The sequence below is a fragment of the Manis javanica genome, chromosome 7 (genome assembly GCF_040802235.1).
Source record: "Manis javanica isolate MJ-LG chromosome 7, MJ_LKY, whole genome shotgun sequence".
NCBI classification, from domain to species: domain Eukaryota; kingdom Metazoa; phylum Chordata; class Mammalia; order Pholidota; family Manidae; genus Manis; species Manis javanica.
In genome coordinates, this window is record NC_133162.1 from 135304058 (window position 1) to 135325837 (window position 21780).

The 21780-nt window shown below is 41.7% G+C and overlaps 1 protein-coding gene across 5 annotated transcripts in view; it reads right to left on the reverse strand.

Moving 5' to 3' along the window:
• UGGT1 (UDP-glucose glycoprotein glucosyltransferase 1) overlaps nt 1-21780 on the reverse strand; it is a 112492-nt gene that overhangs the window by 10794 nt on the left and 79918 nt on the right. For 4 of the 5 annotated variants that reach the window (XR_012133442.1, XR_012133443.1, XM_073241616.1 and 1 more), the window contains 10 exons: nt 14254-14443; nt 10523-10681; nt 9932-10017; nt 8161-8245; nt 6944-7032; nt 6358-6462; nt 5085-5169; nt 3926-4108; nt 2768-2928; nt 1676-1790 (listed from right to left, as the gene is read on the reverse strand). Coding sequence is in view for 2 of the 5 variants with exons in the window: in XM_073241616.1 (XP_073097717.1) it covers nt 1676-1790; nt 2768-2928; nt 3926-4108; nt 5085-5169; nt 6358-6462; nt 6944-7032; nt 8161-8245; nt 9932-10017; nt 10523-10681; nt 14254-14443 (1258 nt within the window). In the remaining 3 variants the exon portion in view is untranslated. The remainder of the gene's footprint in view (nt 1-1675; nt 1791-2767; nt 2929-3925; nt 4109-5084; nt 5170-6357; nt 6463-6943; nt 7033-8160; nt 8246-9931; nt 10018-10522; nt 10682-14253; nt 14444-21780) is intronic. The other variant, XR_012133445.1, reaches the window with a different exon arrangement.

The following is a 21780-nucleotide window of genomic DNA, read 5'->3' on the forward strand; positions in this document are numbered from 1 at the left end:
ATCAATGTATTTCTTGTTTGGAACTCCTTTAATTTAAAAGAACAACTACAAAAAAAGTAATAATTATAAATCTGTGTTGATGGATATTTAATGTATAAACATGTAAATTGTACCATAATAACTGTGGGGAAGCAGAGCTATATAGGAATAGGGTTTTTGAATACTACTGAAATTAACTTGTTATTAATTTTACTAGACTGTCATAAAGTGTTACTGATAATCACCAGGACAATTAAGAAAATAACTAAAAAATATATAGTAAAAGAAAAAGGGAATTAAAATGCCTATTTAACATAGAAGAATACAGTACAAAAAAAAAAAGTAATGTAGGAACTGAAGAACATAAGACAGATGACTTCTAGGAACACAAATAGGAAATGGCAGATGTAAATCCCACCTCAGTAATAATTACATTAAATGTAAATGGATTAAACTCTCCAACTGAAAGCCACATGGGATACCAGCTTACATCTACCAAATTAACATACTGACAGTAAGCATTGGTCAAAACATGGAGCAACAGGAATTCTTACACTGCTGATGGGAGTATAAATTACAAATACTTTAAGAAGCTGGAATCATCTAGTAAAGATAAAGATACACATATCTGATAATCCAGCAATTCCACTTGTAGTTGAACACCCAGCTGAAATACGTGTAAACGTGCACCAAGACTTGTGCACGAATGGTCACAGCAGCACTACCCATGAAGACAAAAACAGGAAACAACCCAAAGGCAGAACAGATAAATAAAACTAGTACCATTATTCACAACAAACATGGATGAGTCTCACAAACATGATGTCAAGCAGAAGTAAGATTCAGTCGAGAACATCTTACATGATCCTATTGAGATACAGAGAAAAAAGAGACAAAACTAGGGAGTATTCAAAGACACACGCTCACGTAGTAATTCTATAAAGAAAAGCAATGTGTGATTACCACGGAGTCAGGGTAGACAAGAAGGGTGCCTTTGTTAGAGAAGAAGAGAGGCTTCTGGGATGCTAGTAACGTCCTATTTCTTGAATTAGCTGGTGGTATATGGGTATTTTTTTCTTTGTGGTAATTGAATACATATGAGTATGTATGTATTTGTACATTTTTGTTTTGTACACTTTTCTTTATGGGTGCTATATATCACAAAGTTTTTAAAATGTTTAAGGTAGATATAAGAAAAACAAAGTATGTGAGACTAAAACACACTATAATCTCACCTCTGAAAACTGGTTAGCATTAATAAACAATGATTCAGCTAAACTTCTTTAAAAATAACATAGTTTCTGATTGTAGAAAAAAAGAGAAACTATGATGCTCTACTCTATATGGTGAGTCCTGAGCTAGGTAGTTCTTAAGAAGAGAAACAGATCGATCCTACCAGGCAGAGAAGCAAATGTATCAGGTTAGTCTAGGTACAAAATTAAAAGGTAACAGTCCAGAGGCAGCATCCTCCTTCCCTTTCCCTTCCAAGCCAACTCCAGGCCTCTGACATTTTTCACTAGGTCTTCTCTTGAGGACAGATAAAAATGTCACATACACATACACACAATTTCTTCCCATGAAGAAACAAAACACTGTCCAACTGGAAGAGAAAACTAAGAAGCAAATAACACGTCATTTTCAACACAACATTGTATGTGCATCACTGAAAGTGTTAACCAAAAATATAGCCACTTACTTGGTCAAGATTTGAAAGGCTGTTGGGATCCTGACTCAGACCTTGGTACTGTCCCCTAAGTCTGTCACCAGCAGCTATTTTCCTAAACTTCTTCAGATCAACGACATACAGTGCACTGGATAGAGAAGATCAATTTGTTACAACCATGGATTATGGCAGAAAAAGTAGCCCCACTGAATGATGGGACAGGTCACTAGGCAAACATGCTGGCTTCTCTTTGAAGAGGTAAACTGAGGCCCCACAGTGGGCCTCAGCGTCAGTATGTGCTACTTCGAAGATGCCTAAGGAAGTCATTACAGAACGTGCACTCTGCCACCACAGGCTCACTGTCACTTCCTCACTTGACTGCCTTCCAAACAAAAGCATCTCCCACAAAAGAAGGTTTCAGGCAAATGTCAACAGATTAGGTAACAAAAGCTATAGTAACTGATAAATAACAATTAGTCAAAGATATCCTGATGACGTCTTCTATGTTGAAGAACTGTAATGTTACAGTTCTTCTGGACCAAGAACATAAAGTATTAATGCTGGCATCACATGCCCAACATTGCTGTGTGTGTTGCCTCCTACAGGCTCCCTACCTCCAGATCTTCCAGGCACACTGGGCCCAGAGAAGATAATGTAAGTGTTCATTAGAAAAGCAACAAATGCATACACCGTTTGATCCAGGGGTCCTAGGAATTTATCTCGTAGACTTGAAATATACAAAAGAGTGTATTTACTCACTGCAACATTGTATATCTTAGCAAAAGACCAAATATCACACTTACTGGAATAATATGTGGGTATGAAGAAGGTCCCTACATAGTGGTATAGCCAGAACTACTTGAGACGCTAAGCACTGAAAGCGAGGCACAGAGCCGTAAACAGGATGGCCTGTTTAGTGTAAAGAAGATGTCATGTCATGTAGGAATTCAGACACTGGAGGGCATTCAGCAGATGAACAGATTTTCTGCTGTGGGAGTGGTAACAGGATAGAGAGACAGGATTGGGAAGACTTTATTCACTGTACACAATTTTTACTTCTGAGCCATATTACCTATTCACAATTTTAAATACACAAAATTAACTTGAAAGCCAGTGAATTGGTACCTGATATGATACTTTCGCCCAGCTAAATGGCTGGCCCAGTACCCCGATTTCCAGAACCTGTAGCCGTCCATCTCTCTTCGGCTGTCACAGAAGGGAGTATAACCGTAAGGAGCGCCATCCAAGCTGAGGTCTCTTAACTCTTTCAGATCTGTTCGCACAATCTGTACAAAAGCAGATCACACGTCACTGCTCAGCAACCCTGCAGAGGGCCTCGCTGAAGGCATCAGGAGGGGCAGGTCAGTGGGTACCAGCACAGATGCCAGAGGCAGGCCCAGTGAGCCCGAGTGCCGCCTGCCCTCACTACCATGTGATGTTTAGCCTAGTGCTCGGCACACAGTATCCTAACTATTCAAAAAGAGTAGAAATAAAACCAGTTTACGTTGCTTAGTCCCCCCGTGACTCAGGTTCTTCTTCTGTAAAATGGACATTCTCACAGGTTGCTGGGAGGATTACGTAAGTTGACACATGGACAGAAGTGGAATGCCTACACACTGTAAGCGCTCACTAAGGATTAAGGGTGCTTCTATTAGAATCAGGAGAGTATGCTTTGAGTTGACCCGGTAGTGACGTAAGTGAGCCTGGTGAGAGGGAATTCCAAAGATGTGGGTGAAGGCTTTGTCCAAATGACTTTCGCACACATGCTATCACTTCCATTCAGATGCCTAACTCAGGCTTCAGCCAATTCAAGTAAGGGGAAAGCTGTAAAGCAGAAGTAAATCTACACTTTTTGAGTTTGCACGCTATAAAATTGCAGTGTGTTCCTTTTAATTAAATGAAACCTCGACAGCAGGAAGAATATCTATCTGTTCCTGCTAAGTCCCATATTGTCAAGGCTGGGCAACTGCACAATTTGAGCTTCCTCTCTTACCCACGTCAATACTTTTGGGCAAAAAACTGGAGATAACGGCAAGCATTGTTCAACCTCAACTTTCCAATTTTAGTCTGCATGTTAAATGAATTAAAAATAAGATACACAACTGCATACACAATGTAATTACAACAATTGAAAGGGACCCAGGAAAAAAAAGATGAAAAGGGGATACAAAAACGCAAACTTAAAAAGTGACCTTTCCATATATTCTAAATACTGTAAAATAAGCATATTCCCATAACTAATGCCTTTAATACAACAGTTGAATCTGGCCTCTGAGAGCTAACCTGATCGGCATCCACAAACAGGAACTTGTCAACAACGAGCGGGAAGAGCACATCCAGGAAGAGGATCTTGTAACCCCAGATGATGCGCTGCTTCTCAGTCTGCTGATGAAGCCACCGGGGCCACTTGTACTGAACAAGCTCATACTGGAAATTGTATTCATTTGCCATATAAGGTATAAATTCCTAAGGCATAAATACAGAGAAAACCAAAGTCTCTTAACTCTTCAGGATGTAAGTCAACCACCAAGATCATGGCACCAGAGAAGCACATTTACCCTAACAGTGGTCTGACACAGAACTCTGACTCTGACTAACGTGACTACATAAAAGACATAAACGTTTATCAAATCCCTGCTTCTTTATAACTTCTGATCACCACGTGAAATGACAACTCAGCCACGAAGGCTTTCGGATAACCAGTACATGTGTGCATGTAAGGGAAATGAGCTTTAAGTCCATTTGTCTAAACTTCCTTGCAGTAGAATGTTTTTTTGAGGTTGACTTTAAGCCACTCACAGATCTAACCCAGGGAATGACAGGCAAACCCAAATATTCCAAACAAATCTGCTGCCATTAAGTCTTTCAGGTTCCAAATACAAGTACCTTCAGTGGACCAGAAAGTAATCACATATCTAGCAGAGAGATAACTGAACACAGTTGCATAACAATGTCTATAGAATAACGGCAAAAGAGACAAACAAATCAGTTCAGATGACAAATACTGGTAGAAATAAAGCAGAAAGCTTTCTAAGTGCACTTTCTGCTTTGCAAGGATGAAGTATGACTTCCACATGTCACTGGGCATTCGCTCCTGGCAGAATACACCACCCCCTCGCCGGGTGGCGACACCAAGCTTCCCAGTAAACCGCAGCAGGCCCACTCCGAGGGGGGCGCATCTGCGCAACAGAACAAAGACATGGGCTCTCCTCCATGTTATCCAAACTTCAAACAGGTATTAATTTTGTGTTCAGTTCTATAACAACTATCCTCCCAAAAGAGACCATTCTGGAGGAATAATCAACATAGAAATATGCAAATGAGTTAGGGTAGCCATACAAAAGGGAATGTTAAAAACTATACAGACAACATAGAAATAGTAAAAAGCATACTGCACATATTTCCTTAATAAGAATATTTTCCTTTTCATGGGAAAACAAACCTTAAATGTGGGGGACAAATAATTCTTCAAGAACCAGAATTTCACAGGAGTTTTGGTATTCTTCAGGACTGATAGCATCATTATGCTGTCAAACAAAAGCAAATCATAACTTTTTAATGCTTTTTCATCACAACAAAATCAAACAGAGTCCATCACAGGACTGCTTAATGTTCTTCGCGCCAGTTCTAACTGACAGCTCTCTTAGGCAGAGAGCGCCTTAGTAATGGAAAGACACACTCACTTACTCTTATAAAGTTAGCACTGCATGGAAGAGAGGCAGCGTTTCTCACCCATAAAAATATACCTGACAAACGTAAATGACTTAATTATGTTCCATCTTTAATCATCTGCTCACAACCTGATACACTGACGATGGTGCCAACGAACAGTGGGGTTGTGGTTAAGTGACCACAGCCCTCTCCCAGGAAAGCCTGCAGGAGGCACAGCAGCTCCGTGTGACCGCGCTGCCTCCCGCAGCCTGACCCGGGAGGCGTGCGGGGAGGAGAGCCAGGAGAGGCAAGGGGATGGCAAAGGGGCTTCACTTCCAGGACGCCCTACTTGGAAGACAATCCAGAACAAATCCTGAGTCAAGGAATCAAATTAAGTTCAGTTGTTGCTAACACCTGACAGTACTACTTTCTTTAGGTCAGATGTGATTTCTTGGAAACAGGAGGGCTAAACTTGAGTAAAGTGACACTTCGCTGCTCATCACTGATGTGTAGTGGCTAAGTCAGAAGAACTCTGGCATCCGGAAGTCACTCACAGCCAAGCCCTGGGCCCCGATCCCTGGAGACCGCCTTGCCTCTGGCTGTGTGACCTCACGCCAGTCCCTGCACCCAGTGAGTCTCTGTCTGTCTACTAAACAGCTGTTTTCATAAAAGAACTACAATCCCTCCTCACTCTAAAATCCTATGGATCGTTAGAAGGTAGGTCCATGGTCCTAGTCCACTCGTATTCTCTATGCTAACCTAACTTCTGGTTTAAGCAATGCTTGGTGGCCAATTAAACACCACTACTTAAAATACGTGCACAGTGATATTAACAGCTTATACCTTTGTAATATCCACACAGATCGTATCTACTATACAGCTCGACTTCATGAGGTTAGCATCTCAAAACAAATACAATTGTGTATGTAACCTACTCACAATCCTCAGAGGGCCTCAAAATACACAGGAGTGTAACAGGTAGAATCCCATAAAATACTGACTCTCTAAATAAAAATACTGTGACAAATTCGTTCGTACACACTGAAATAATCAACATGACTAACCGAAGAAATCTTTCATAGAGATGACCAGATGCAACGGAGAAAATGTTAATTATGTCATCTTTATCCTGTTTCACTTCCTCAGTCTTCTGTCCGCCCGAAAAGCCCCTGTAATAATCAAGGTAAAAACAAGAACACTTGAAATGCCAGTACAGAGCCACAGCCTATGAGGGGAGAGGTGAAGGGACTGTGCTTCCCACTCTGTCCCTTCCCTGGGGGGCGACGCAAAGGGGGCAGCACAAGGCCAGCGAATGGCCACGGGAACGAGAAGGATGCTGCCTGCAGGGTGCTATGCTGCGCAGGAGACTGAACGCAGGCTCCGCTACAGAATCCATCAGTGCCACGTGACATGCACAGCGCCATCATCACTCCGCTCTCCAGAGGGCGGGCACAGCCCACGGGAGCCCAGGCGCCCGGGAGAGAAGCAGCGGCACCTGGGGGCTGTCGGCCTCGCTTGGTCAACAGGGGACAGGCTACACAGAGCAGAGTCTGAAAGGCCCAGACAGGGTTATTATACCAAAAAGAAGGGAGGGATGGTGCTTACATCTCAATTTTTCCTTAGAAGTATTAGTTCATGAAGCCAATTTACCATTTGAAGGAGTCCCAAAATCCAGACTCATTCTCATTAGTTCCATCACTCAGCAAATCCTCATTCACCATGTCTGCCTTCTTCTGAACCTGCAATCACACATGACAGATCTTATTCCTCCTACTGGCTTTCACAGCGTTAGAGTGACTTTCCCTGGATGTACAGGGTGAGGCTGCCAGCAATGCGGAACAACTCCCTGCGAGCCAGTCCAACCCACCCAGCATCAGGACTAGTTGGTGGGGTGCCTTCATCACATCATATCAAAACCTTGGGTGAGGAGACACAACCTCTTTTAATTAGACAGCAACTGTTTTCAGTTTGAAAAATGGGCAAAGAACCTCAAATTCAACTGTCGAGGAAAACAGTCTGAGCAAAAAGAGAAACACAATTTCTCAAGCTAGCAGCTAGTTGCAGGGAAAGCACAGCCCACGTGACCTATCAGGAGGGAGGCATTCCATGCCACAGGCTTTTTTCAGGACTTATTAGTACAAAGAATCTTCTCTACAGTTTACGGATCATTTTTCTGCTCAACCTTATGTAGTCAGCTTTAGATTTTACTGTGTACAGTGATTATTTATCCTATGACATCTTTTACTTGAATTTAAGGCACTAATAACTGCAAAGTTCTGAAAATTGAGAAAGTGAAGGTGAGAAGAAATTAAATAGGGCTACCAGTTATTGTTGTTGAAATTTGCACTGGCATTCTCTCCAAATTTCCAAGAATGAAGTCATCAATAAGAATGTGAATTGTGACTATAAAAGCAACACAGTATCTATATGAAAGAGTAAAGGAGATTTTCATACTCCTCAATAAGACTATCCAAAAGGTACAATCTCTCAGCAGAAGGAAGCCACAAACACATATTTACAAAATACATTTTGCATTTAAAACAGTATTTTTATAAATGCTACAATAAAACTCCAAAGATGAAGTAAAGTCTTGGGCTGGTTTCTGTCCCCCGCCCCAGCTTTACTGAGATATAACTGATATCAAAGTGTACGAATTTAAGGTGCACAGTGTGATGATTTGATATACATGTACACTGTGAAAAAATTAACACAATAATAGCATTATTATTAGAGTTAACGTATCCATTATCTCACATAGTTTGGGGCTGGTTCAAAGATACAAATCTTTAGGTAATTGCTTCTGACTTTGAGAATATGTTACTTTTACCAACTATGAAAGAGTGACTACCTTAATACATAAAACTCACCTTCACTTTAATAATTTTACTCTTAAAGTTGTTGAGAACAACCACCACCTCATCAGCATCAGGTGGAGAATCTGTACCATCGTGGCTGAGAGAGAAAAGAAAGAGGATAAGATGGACATTACAAACCACCATGCAGTAAATACTCTGACATCTATCTGCCACATTATCATCTTTATCACAAAGGAGTTTTTCAGAACAAATGATTTTCTCACAACCTGCCCTTTCAAGCTAACACAGACGCACTTGTGAATATCTCAGTCCCTTAAACACTGAGCGTGGCAAGCAGTCAGAGCCCACACTTCCTTCCTGAGCCCCTCTTTCAGTTACCTTTCAGAGAGCCAGGGGCTCCCAGACCAGCAAGCCCATGATGAGTGTGAGCACCGTATGCACCCACAGGGTCTGAGCGAGCACCGCGCCCTCGGTAAGGGAGCACCAGGGCAGCGGCCGCTCTGCCCCATCGCCACACACAACACTTACACTCACGGGCAAGTAGCAGAGCGTGATTCTACCTCAGAGTTTCAGCAAGGCATCTACTCTAATCTGCCCAGGCACACAGTCAGCCAAGGCCAGGCCCTCCCTATTCAATCCGGTGTCCACACTGTGGAGAAAGAACTGTGTAACAAGTTCTATTTGCAGGTAAATGGGGCAGAGGAGGAAAAATTTTGAATATTATTTCCTAATAAGCAAGTAAAATGTCTAAAATTTCCAGTCACCAATTTTCAAGGTATTAATTGCAGACAGCCATGACAAAATATGTATTTTCTGAATTCACTGTCACCCAACAGAGAGCAGAGTCCTCAGGCAAGGGTGAGACAGTGCTGGGGACCACGGAACACCGCAGAGACTGGGGGATCCCATGGGAGACACCGAGGGAAGAGCCCCAAACGGCAGGCGCCAGTGGCCAGGGAGAGGCACACAGAGGGGACAGGCTTAGGAGGACAACAGATGAAGTCCTCGTGACAGATTAAAATTCCGTAACCCCGTATTTGGGGAAAATATTATTTAGAGGACAACGTGCTATTTACATTGAAGATGTTACTACAGTGCAAAACTCTTCTATTCCTGGGTAACAAACATGTAGTGACCCACACTGAGCTCACGTGCCAGTAAGATCCTCTGGGACTAAGATGAGGACTTGACGAGAGGGTGCTTTAGATACACTCCCATGGAGCTCATTCACTAAAAACACAGACGGGGTGTCTTTTTCACACAGCCTAAAACTAATTTCAACTGTGTAAGCAGAATTTAGACCTACCTCCTTAAAAGGCAGTACAATTTTTTTAAACTGAGTCATTTGTAGCAAACTCCTGAAGCAAAGCCTGCTCCTCAAGTGCTTCCCCTTCACCGCCCCGGAAGCCCAGTGCCGGCCCCGGGCTTCGCCGCCAAGGCTGACACACACCGTGTGCGCAGCTCACTCAGGGTTGAGCAGCATCCTGTCTGGGTAGAAAAGTCTGACTGTTCTGCTCTTTTCCCCTTTCTTGAAATGACTCAATTTCTCATCTGCCCATGGGTTCAGTGACAGGTGATTTGACTCTGAGATACTGTTAGCACAAAGGAATGACTGACGACTGACAACTATAATTCTTCTTAAAAGTTTATACCACTTACTATCCAATTATTTCCAGACAATTATGCCATACTTGGTTTCCTGGAAAAGGCACTGTTTTAACACACATACAATTATAAATTAAACTCTATGCCCAGGCTAACAGCCAGTGCAGTGATCAATTCAAGAGGTTCCAAAGAAATGCACCGCATCACTTAGTCTTACCTATAGATCCTATAAATATCTTCAGACCGTCCCCTCCTTAGTCTGAGAATCCAAGCGCCTGGGTTGGCTTTTAACTGAAAGTAGCCCTGGAACAGGAGGAAAGACAACTTTACTTTTCTTTGAAACATCAAAACACTGTTTCTAAAGGTCAGTTATTTCTCTTTCTGAAATATCAGTCAGACCTGCATTTTAAATAGGATAGTTAATCAGGGCCCTCAAAAAAAACCCCAAAAAACTACACATTAGAAACACTAACAAAACGCAGGCCAGTCAAGCCAAGAGGTCTGCCCTTGAGCTGTGCTTCAGTGGAGAATCAGTGTGTGGTGTGTGAATAAGCTGCTAACCTCCAAAGAAGGAAAACCCTCTCAGCTCATAAGCAATGCATTTTCAGGGGTCTATGCATTAGAGCAGAGTATTCTACCATGTGTCCTTTAAGTTGACACACAATTCCAATATACAAGTGTAACTAAACTTCAGGTTTTCGTATTGACCAAAGTCAGTCAATTATGAATTTTCACCTCACTCATGTCCAGAAGGCTAACTGCCCAGCATACGCTGCAGTGCCCAGCATGTGGCAGCCTGACTATTTACCAGGTTGGCCATAACGATGGTGTCCACAGTGACGGGCTGGGCTGAGGTTCCCAGTGTAAACTGCAGTCCGCGTGGGGGCTGGCCCGTGGTAATGTCGTAGCAGTGACCTTCTAGTAAGAGGTACTCCAGCTCATACTCGGCAGCCACCACGCTGTCCACCTACAATACCGAAATTAAATCACCTGATGACTACTCAGCAATCAGAAACAAACTGCTGATACGTGCAACATGGATGAACTTCAACAGCACCATGCACAGCGAAGGAAGCCAGACACGAAGGCTACATGTATATATGTCAGCTCACATGTTTAAGAAACTCAGGAAAAGGCAAAACCACAGTGACAAAGCACATCAGCCATTGCCTGGGGGCGAGGAGGGGGTACCTGCCAATGAGCACAGGGGAACTTTCTGGGGTGACAGAAATGCTCCGGATCTGCACTGCACTGGTGGTTACCAACTGTATACAATTTAAAAAACTAGGTGGGTTCGAAAGAGTCAGGAAAAAGGATAGAAGAATGATAAAGAGGTTATTCCGAAAGTACAGATGAAAGGAGACTGACCTAGGAAGGAAGTATGGGAAAAAGCATGTAAGCAGCTGCCCAACAGCTCTAAGAGAAAGAATGGAGAAGATCTACATGAGAAAACAGAGCAACAATGAGAAACATCAGAGAAAAATGCAAACTCCTGGCCTGTAGCTAAAAATATTGCTGTTCTAAATGCAAATGTCCAAAATGTATTCAATGGCTCCATAAAGGCATAAAACCATTCATGTTATACACCAACTGCCTAAATTAACTGATTCCCAGCAGAAAATATTATGTAACTGCCAGGTCTTGGGGTAGCTTGGCTTTAGCTAAATAATGAGTTTCTATCCCAGGTTTCAGACTTGGCTATCTAACACTAATACTGCACTATTTGGAGCTTAATATGTTACTGCAATGCTAAACTCCAAAATATAATAAGAGCCAAGAGGTAAACCTCCACATGCTCACCAAGTCTCAGGCTCTGCATTGTCAGCGAATGCAGAGAAACTGGAGGAAGCCTAAGAAAGGGCAGCAAAAACTGAAGATACGAAGAAACCTGCTTGCCCACTGACTCTGTACTTCCTCACACTGTTCCTTAGAGCTTTTTGTGGCCATTTTATAATCTCTTCAATAAAAGCCAGTTCCTCATGGGCAAAGGTTCTATTTCCTGCATGTTAAAAATACAGTGGATAGGACTGGGGTGGAGAATATGTCAAGTATGTACACACACACTCCCCCCTAACTCAGCACCAAAGGGATTCTTCTTAAAGAAAGTAGAGTTATTTAACCTAATGAAAAGAAGGCTGAGAAGTCCTTTGGTTACTATCTTCAATTTCCTGGCTTCTCATTACCCAAGAAGATAGAACCAGGAAACAGGTTTCAATTACAGCAGGTGACAGCATACACAGACGCAAAGGCCTAGAAAGGAAGGGGGTGTGAGATGCTGTAAATTCCCTGAAAGACCAGACCATGTCTTTTAATCCTGTTAATCTACTCAGCTGAGTACAGAGAGTGAGGACTGTGAAGACATCAGCAAGATCATACTGTGAGCCCTCTACTGAAAATGGGCTAGCACAAGAGGCTCATCACTGGCCTCAGAGTCAAAATACATTTACATGGAAATAAATGAAATACAGAACAGAAAAATAGAGAAAAATCAAGGAAACCAAAAGCCAGTTCTTCAAAAATATTAACAAATTGACAAACATTTAGCTAAACTGACTGGAAAAAAAAGAGAAAAGCTAACTACTGAAATCAGCAAGGAAAAAGGAAACACTACTAAGCTTAAAGGCTTTAAGAAAATGCTATGAACAACTGTATGCCAACAAATTAGGTAACCTGGATATAATGGATCAAATCCTAAGAGACACAAACTCCAGAGACTGACTCAAGATGAAACAGAAAATCTAAATAGATCTACAACAAGAGATTGAATTAGTAATTTTATAATTTCCCAAACTAGGCAAGGGAATTAAATAAAAGACATCTGGAAAGAAAGAAGTAAAACTACTTCTATTTTGACATGATCTTGCATGGGCTTGTACACTAAGAACTACACAACATTACTATAAGAAATTAAAGACCTACATAAATGGAAAGACATACCATATTCATGGATCAGAACACTTAATACTGTTAAGATGGCAATATTCCCCAAATTGATCTAGGGATTTAATGTAATCCCTATCAAAGTCCCAGCAGTCTTTTCTACAGATATTAACAGGCTGATTCCAAACAGTAAAGAACCCAGAATAGCCAGAACTATCTTGAAAAAGAACAAAATTGGAAGACTCACACTTAGCAATTTCAAAACTCACTATAAAGATACAGTAAACAAGACAGCATGGTATTGGCCTAAAGACAGACACATGGATCAATGGAATAGAGCTGAGAACTTAGAATTAAACCTTCACAGTTAGGGTTAACTGATCTTCAACACAGGTACCAAGACCATTCAATGGGGAAAAGAACAATCTTTTCAACAAATGGTGCTGGCACAACTGGATATCCACCCACAAAGAATAAACTGGAACCCTACCTCACACCATATACCAAAAACTAACTCAAAAGGAATCAAAGACCTAAATGTAAGAATTTAAAAGTTTGAATGTCTTCAAGGAACACACTATGACCTGGAATTAAACAATGGTTTCTTAGGTACAACACCAAAAGTACAAGCAACAAAAGAAAAAATGCAGACTTCATCAAGTTTAGCAACGTTTGTACTTCAAAGGACATTATCCAGTAAGAGAGAAGACATCTCACAGAATGGGGGAAATTATTTGTCAATTATATATTTGATAAGGGACTTGTATCCAGAATATAGAAATAACTCTCACAATTCAGCAATAAAAAGACATGCAAATTTTTAAAAATAGGCAAAGGGTTTGAACAGACATTTCTCCCAAGACTATATACAAATGGCCAATAAACACATGAAAAAATACCCATCATTTGTCATTAGGGCAGAATGGAAAATGGTGCAGCAACTTTGGAAAACACCTTGGCAGTCCCTCAAAAGGTTAAACACAGGATTACCATATGACCCAGTGATTCCACTCCTATTATCACATGACCCAGCAATTCCAATCCTAAGGGAAATAAAAGTGTATCTACAAGAATTTGTACATCAATAATGCTCACAGAAGCATTATTCATGGTAGTCAAAAAGTAGAAACAACCCAAATGTTTAATGGATAAATAAAACATGGTGTACCTATATAATGAAATATTATCTGTCAATAAAAAGGAACTAAGTAGTAACACATGCTACATGATGAATCTTGAAAATAATTTAAGAAGCCAGTCACAAAAATATATGATTCAATTTAGATAAAATATCAGAACAGACAAGTCCACAGAGACAGAAAGTAGATAAGTGGTTGCCAGGAGCTGGGGGCTAGGGAGTGACTGCTATGGGTATGGAGTTTGCTTTAGGGGTAAGGAAAACATTCTAAAACTAGGTAGTAATGATGCTTGCAACATTCTGTGAATACATGAAAATTACTGGATCGTATACTTTAAAAGGGTGAATTGATGGCATGTGACATAGACCTCAATGAGGCTATTATTTTTTTTAAATACAACTGTGTCTGAACATTGACATCTCAGAGGCCCGCCTCGATTGTGATCCAGTCAGAGACACCACCATCACATCTTGAATAGGTTTATACATGATATCATACTTGAAATCAACGATGTTCTTACCTCTTCTAAATAAATATTATCCAGATCGTACGGTGTTCTGACAGACTCCACCATCCAGCCCTCGGGGGTGTTTAAATTCAGAGTGAACAGAGGAGACTGTGGCATATCCAAAAACTTTGCTATTGGACCCTTAGCAAAGTTGTTGTCTGAGGTGAAAGAAATCTCTGGTTCTAAGACGTAACGGTAAAAGCTGAAAGTGAAAAGAAACATGTGAGTTTTTAAAACATACAGCCAGGGGGGCGGAGCCAAGATGGCGGCGTGAGTAGAGCAGTGGAAATCTCCTCCCAAAAACACATAGAGCTATGAAAATATAACAAAGAAAAATCTTCCTAAAATAGAGACCACAGGACACAGGACAACATCCAGACCACATCCACACCTGCAAGAACCCAGCGCCTTGTGAAGGGGGTAAGATACAAGCCCCAGCCCAGCGGGACCCGAGCGCCCCTCCCCCCGGCTCCCGGCGGGTGGAGAGAAACCGGAGCGGTTTTTTTTTTTTTTTTTTGGCGAGCGCTTTTTGGAAGCCTTAGAGGGACGGGCCCCCGTTGCTGGGGAGGCAGAGTGGCGGGACCGGTGAGGAGGTGCCTGGGAACGGCGCCGGAGGACAAAGAATATCCCGTGTTTCTCCCTGCGAAACCTGGGGGCGGGTGCCTGAGACCGGTGCCTGAGGACGGAGGAGGTCGCGCGTTTTTCCCTTTTTTTTTTTTTTTTTCTCTTTTTGGCGAGCGCTTTTTGGAAGCCTTGAAGGGACGGGGACCCCAGTGCTAGGGAGGCACGGTGGCGGGACTGGTGAGCGGGTGGCTGGGACCGGCGCTGAGGACAAAGAATATCCCCCGTTTTTCCCTGCGGGACCGGTGGGCGGGTGCCTGAGACCGGCACCTGAGGACGGAAGAAATCGCGCGTTTTTCCCCTTTTTTTCTCTCTTTTTGGCGAGTGCTTTTTGGAAGCCTTGAAGGGACAGGGACCCCGGTGCTAGGGAGGCAGGGCGGCGGGACTGGTGAGCGGGTGTCTGGGACCAGTGCCTGAGGACAAAGAATATCGAGCGTTCCTTCCCTGCGGGACCGGTGGGTGGGTGCTTTTTGGAAGCCTTGAAAGGACAGGGACCCTGGTGCTAGGGAGACAGGGCAGCAGGACCAGAGAGCGAGTGCCTGGGACCGGCACCTGAGGACAAAAAAAAAAAAAAAAAAAAAAAAATCGCTTGCTTTTTCCTTTTTTTTTTTTTTTTTCCCATTCTCTCTGTTTCCTCTCTCATTGTTGCTTGTTGTTTTGGTTTGGAGAGTGCTTTTTGGAAGTCTTAAAGGGGCAGGACAGGTCACTTAGACCAGAGGCAGGGAATCTGGGGATCTCTGGGCACTCTAACCCCCTGGGCAGCAGGGAGCACAGAGGCCCCTTACGGAGATAAATAGCCTCCTGGCCGCTCCCCCTCCAACGGGGCTCCACCATTTTGGAGGAACAGCCCCAGCCAGGCCAAGCCCACAGCAACAGCGGAGATAAACCCCAAAGCAACTGGGCAGGAAGCAGAAGCCCTGTCTGCGCACAGCTGCCCCGCACAAGCCACTAGAGGTCGCTATTCTCCCAGGAAAAGGCCACAAACCAACACGAAGGGAAGCTCTTCCAGCGGTCACTTGTACCAGCTCTGCAAACTATCCCTATCACCATGAAAAGGCAAAACTACAGGCAGACAAAGATCACAGAGACAACACCTGAGAAGGAGACAGACCTAACTAGTCCTCCTGAAAAAGAATTCAAAATAAAAATCATGAACATGCTGACAGAGATGCAGAAAAAAATGCAAGAGCAATGGGATGAGATGCAGAGAAAAATGCAAGAGCAGTGGGATGAGATGCAGAGAAAAATGCAAGAGCAGTGGGATGAAGTCCGGAAGGAGATCACAGATGTCAGGAAAGAGATCACAGAAGTGAAACAATCCCTGGAAGGATTTATAAGCAGAATGGATAAGATGCAAGAGGCCATTGAAGGAATAGAAGCCAGAGAACAGGAACGTATAGAAGCTGACATAGAGAGAGATAAAAGGATCTCCAGGAATGAAACAACACTAAGAGAAATATGTGACCAATACAAAAGGAAAAACATTCGTATTATAGGGATACCAGAAGAGGAAGAAAGAGGAAAAGGGATAGAAAGTGTCTTTGAAGAAATAATTGCTGAAAACTTCCCCAAACTGGGGGAGGAAATAATCGAACAGACCATGGAATTATATAGAACCCCCAACAGAAAGGATCCAAGGAGGACAACACCAAGACACATAATAATTAAAATGGCAAGGATCAAGGACAAGGAAAGAATTTTACAGGCAGCTAGAGAGAAAAAGGTCACCTATAAAGGAAAACCAATCAGGCTAACATCAGACTTCTCAACAGAAACCCTACAGGCCAGAAGAGAATGGCATGATATACTTAATGCAATGAAACAGAAGGGCCTTGAACCAAGGATACTGTATCCAGCACGACTATCATTTAAATATGATGGTGGGATCAAACAATTCCCAGACAAGCAAAAGCTGAGGGAATTTGCTTCCCACAAACCACCTCTACAGGGCATCCTACAGGGACTGCTCTAGATGGGAGCACCCCTAAAAAGAGCACAGAACAAAACACACAACATATGAAGAATGGAGGAGGAGGAATAAGAAGGGAGAGAAGAAAAGACTCTCGAGACAGTGTATATAACAGCTCAATAAGCGAGCTAAGTTAGGCAGTAAGATACTAAAGAAGCTAACCTGGAACCTTTGGTAACCACGAATCTAAAGCCTGCAATGGCAATAAGTACTTATCTCTCAATAGTCACCCTAAATGTAAATGGACTTAATGCACCAATCAAAAGACATAGAGTAATAGAATGGATAAAAAAGCAAGACCCATCTATATGCTGCTTACAAGAAACTCACCTTAAACCCAAAGATAAGCATAGACTAAAAGTCAAGGGATGGAAAAACATATTTCAGGCAAACAACAGTGAGAAGAAAGCAGGGGTTGCAGTACTAATATCAGACAAAATAGACTTCAAAACAAAGAAAGTAACAAGAGATAAAGAAGGCCACTACATAATGATAAAGGGCTCAGTCCAACAAGAGGATATAACCATTCTAAATATATATGCACCCAATACAGGAGCACCAGCATATGTGAAGCAAATACTAACAGAACTAAAGAGGGAAATAGACTGCAATGCATTCATTGTAGGAGACTTCAACACACCACTCACCCCAAAGGATAGATCCACCGGGCAGAAAATAAGTAAAGACACACAGGCACTGAACAACACACTAGAACAGATGGACCTAATAGACATCTATAGAACTTTACATCCAAAAGCAACAGGATATACATTCTTCTCAAGTGCACATGGAACATTCTCCAGAATAGACCACATACTAGCTCACAAAAAGAGCCTCAGTAAATTCCACAATACTGAAATTCTACCAACCAATTTTTCAGACCACAAAGGTATGAAAGTAGAAATAAATTCTACAAAGAAAACAAAAAGGCTCACAAACACATGGAGGCTTAACAACATGCTACTAAATAATCAATGGATCAATGAACAAATCAAAATAGAGATCAAGGAATATATAGAAACAAATGACAACAACAACACTAAGCCCCAACTTCTGTGGGATGCAGCGAAAGCAGTCTTAAGAGGAAAGTATATAGCAATCCAGGCACACTTGAAGAAGGAAGAACAATCCCAAATGAATAGTCTAACATCACAACTATTAAAACTGGAAAAAGAAGAACAAATGAGGCCTAAAGTCAGCAGAAGGAGGGACATAATAAAGATCAGAGAAGAAATAAACAAAATTGAGAAGAATAAAACAATAGCAAAAATCAACGAAACCAAGAGCTGGTTCTTTGAGAAAATAAACAAAATAGATAAGCCTCTAGCCCAACTTATTAAGAGAAAAAGAGAGTCAACACAAATCAACATAATCAGAAATGAGAATGGAAAAATCACGACAGACTCCACAGAAATACAAAGAATTATTAAAGACTACTATGAAAACCTATATGCCAACAAGCTGGAAAACCTAGAAGAAATGGACAACTTCCTAGAAAAATACAACCTCCCAAGACTGACCAAGGAAGAAACACAAAAGTTAAACAAACCAATTACAAGCAAAGAAATTGAAACAGTAATCAAAAAACTACCCAAGAACAAAACCCCGGGGCCGGACGGATTTACCTCGGAATTTTATCAGACACACAGAGAAGACATAATACCCATTCTCCTTAAAGTGTTCCACAAAATAGAAGAAGAGGGAATACTCCCAAACTCATTCTATGAAGCCAACATCACCCTAATACCAAAACCAGGAAAAGACCCCACCAAAAAAGAAAATTACAGACCAATATCCCTGATGAATGTAGATGCAAAAATACTCAATAAAATATTAGCAAACAGAATTCAACAGTATATCAAAAGGATCATACACCATGACCAAGTGGGATTCATCCCAGGGATGCAAGGATGGTACAACATTCGAAAATCCATCAACATCATCCACCACATCAACAAAAAGAAAGACAAAAACCACATGATCATCTCCATAGATGCTGAAAAAGCATTTGACAAAATTCAACATCCATTCATGATAAAAACTCTCAGCAAAATGGGAATAGAGGGCAAGTACCTCAACATAATAAAGGCCATATATGATAAACCCACAGCCAGCATTATACTGAACAGCGAGAAGCTGAAAGCATTTCCACTGAGATCGGGAACCAGACAGGGATGCCCACTCTCCCCACTGTTATTTAACATAGTACTGGAGGTCCTAGCCATGGCAATCAGACAAAACAAAGAAATACAAGGAATCCAGATTGGTAAAGAAGAAGTTAAACTGTCACTATTTGCAGATGATATGATACTGTACATAAAAAACCCTAAAGACTCCACTCCAAAACTACTAGAACTGATATCGGAATACAGCAAAGTTGCAGGATACAAAGTCAACACACAGAAATCTGTAGCTTTCCTATACACTAACAACGAATCAATAGAAAGAGAAATCAGGAAAACAATTCCATTCACCATTGCATCAAAAAGAATAAAATACCTAGGAATAAACCTAACCAAGGAAGTGAAAGACTTATACTCTGAAAACTACAAGTCACTCTTAAGAGAAATTAAAGGGGACACTAATAAATGGAAACTCATCCCATGCTCATGGCTAGGAAGAATTAATATCGTCAAAATGGCCATCCTGCCGAAAGCAATATACAAATTTGATGCAATCCCTCTCAAATTACCAGCAACATTCTTCAATGAATTGGAACAAATAATTCAAAAATTCATATGGAAACACCAAAGACCCCGAATAGCCAAAGCAATCCTGAAAAAGAAGAATAAAGTAGGGGGGATCTCACTCCCCAACTTCAAGCTCTACTACAAAGCCATAGTAATCAAGACAATTTGGTACTGGCACAAGAACAGAGCCACAGACCAGTGGAACAGATTAGAGACCCCAGAAATTAACCCAAACATATATGGTCAATTAATATTTGATAAAGGAGCCATGGACATACAATGGCAAAATGACAGTCTCTTCAACAGATGGTGCTGGCAAAACTGGACAGCTACATGTAGGAGAATGAAACTGGACCATTGTCTAACCCCATATACAAAGGTAAACTCAAAATGGATCAAAGACCTGAATGTAAGTCACGAAACCATTAAACTCTTGGAAAAAAACATAGGCAAAAACCTCTTAGACATAAACATGAGTGATCTCTTCTTGAACATATCTCCCCGGGCAAGGAAAACAACAGCAAAAATGAGCAAGTGGGACTACATTAAGCTGAAAAGCTTCTGTACAGCGAAAGACACCATCAATAGAACAAAAAGGAACCCTACAGTATGGGAGAATATATTTGAAAATGACAGATCTGATAAAGGCTTGACGTCCAGAATATATAAAGAGCTCACACGCCTCAACAAACAAAAAACAAATAACCCAATTAAAAAATGGGCAGAGGAACTGAACAGACAGTTCTCCAAAAAAGAAATACAGATGGCCAAGAGACACATGAAAAGATGCTCCACATCGCTAATTATCAGAGAAATGCAAATTAAAACTACAATGAGGTATCACCTCACACCAGTAAGGATAGCTGCCATCCAAAAGACAAACAACAACAAATGTTGGCGAGGCTGTGGAGAAAGGGGAACCCTCCTACACTGCTGGTGGGAATGTAAATTAGTTCAACCATTGTGGAAAGCAGTATGGAGGTGCATCAAAATGCTCAAAATAGAAATACCATTTGACCCAGGAATTCCACTTCTAGGAATTTACCCCAAGAATGCAGCTCTCCAGTTTGAAAAAGACAGGTGCACCCCTATGTTTATCACAGCACTATTTACAATAGCCAAGAAATAGAAGCAACCTAAATGTCCATCAGTAGATGAATGGATAAAGAAGATGTGGTACATATACACAATGGACTATTACTCAGCCATAAGGAAAAAGCAAATCCTAGCATTTGCAACAACATGGATGGAGCTAGAGGGTATTATGCTCAGTGAAATAAGCCAGGCGGAGAAAGACAAGTACCAATGATTTCACTCACATGTGGAGTATAGGAACAAAGGAAAAACTGAAGGAACAAAACAGCAGCAGAATTACAGAACCCAAAAATGGACTAACAGGTACCAAAGGGAAAGGAACTGGGGAGGATGGGTGGGCAGGGAGGGATAAGGGGGGGGAAGAAGAAGGGGAGTATTAAGATTAGCATGCATGGGGGGGAGGGAGAAAGGGGAGGGTGGGCTGCACAACACAGAGAGGACAAGTAGTGACTCTACCACATTTTGCTAAGCTGATGGACAGTAACCGTAATGTGGTTGTTAGGGGGGACCTGATATAGGGGAGAGCATAGTAAACATAGTATTCTTCAGGTAAGTGTAGATTAAAAATTTAAAAAAAAAAAAGAAAGAAAGAAAGAAAAGGGGGATTACTCCTTAACAGGATAAAACTATTGGTAAATCAAAGATGAACGCATGCTTTAAATATCCTTAATGTTGATCACTTAAAGGGTGTCAGATGATCAGCTATGGAGGTACTCTTTTCTGATAATATTCCTTTCTCTTAATTAAAAAAAAAAAAAAAAAAAAGCAGTTACTGTGTGCTGACCTCCAATGAGTTCTGCACAGTGGTATAGAGGGCATGTCAAAGTGTGGGCAAAGGGTCTGTTTGTTTCTACGCAGAAGATCAAGGCCTAGCTTGGATACCCAGAAAATGAACTAAGATACGATATGAGGAGGAGCTTCCGGCATCAGCACTCTCTGGAGGACTCGTGCCGGGGGATGATCATCAAAAAGCCTCCACAGGGATCCGGACGATGCTGCTGTTGTGGCTGCATCCAGCCCACCATCTCCTGGACTTGCCATAAGAAGGAGGAGGGAGATGTCTAGGCTGGCATGTGCATACAGTGAGACAACGAATTTGACCGGATCTGTACTGTTGGAACTCAACCAGGAGTTGGGAGGGGTGCAAGTTGTAGCACCCCAAAA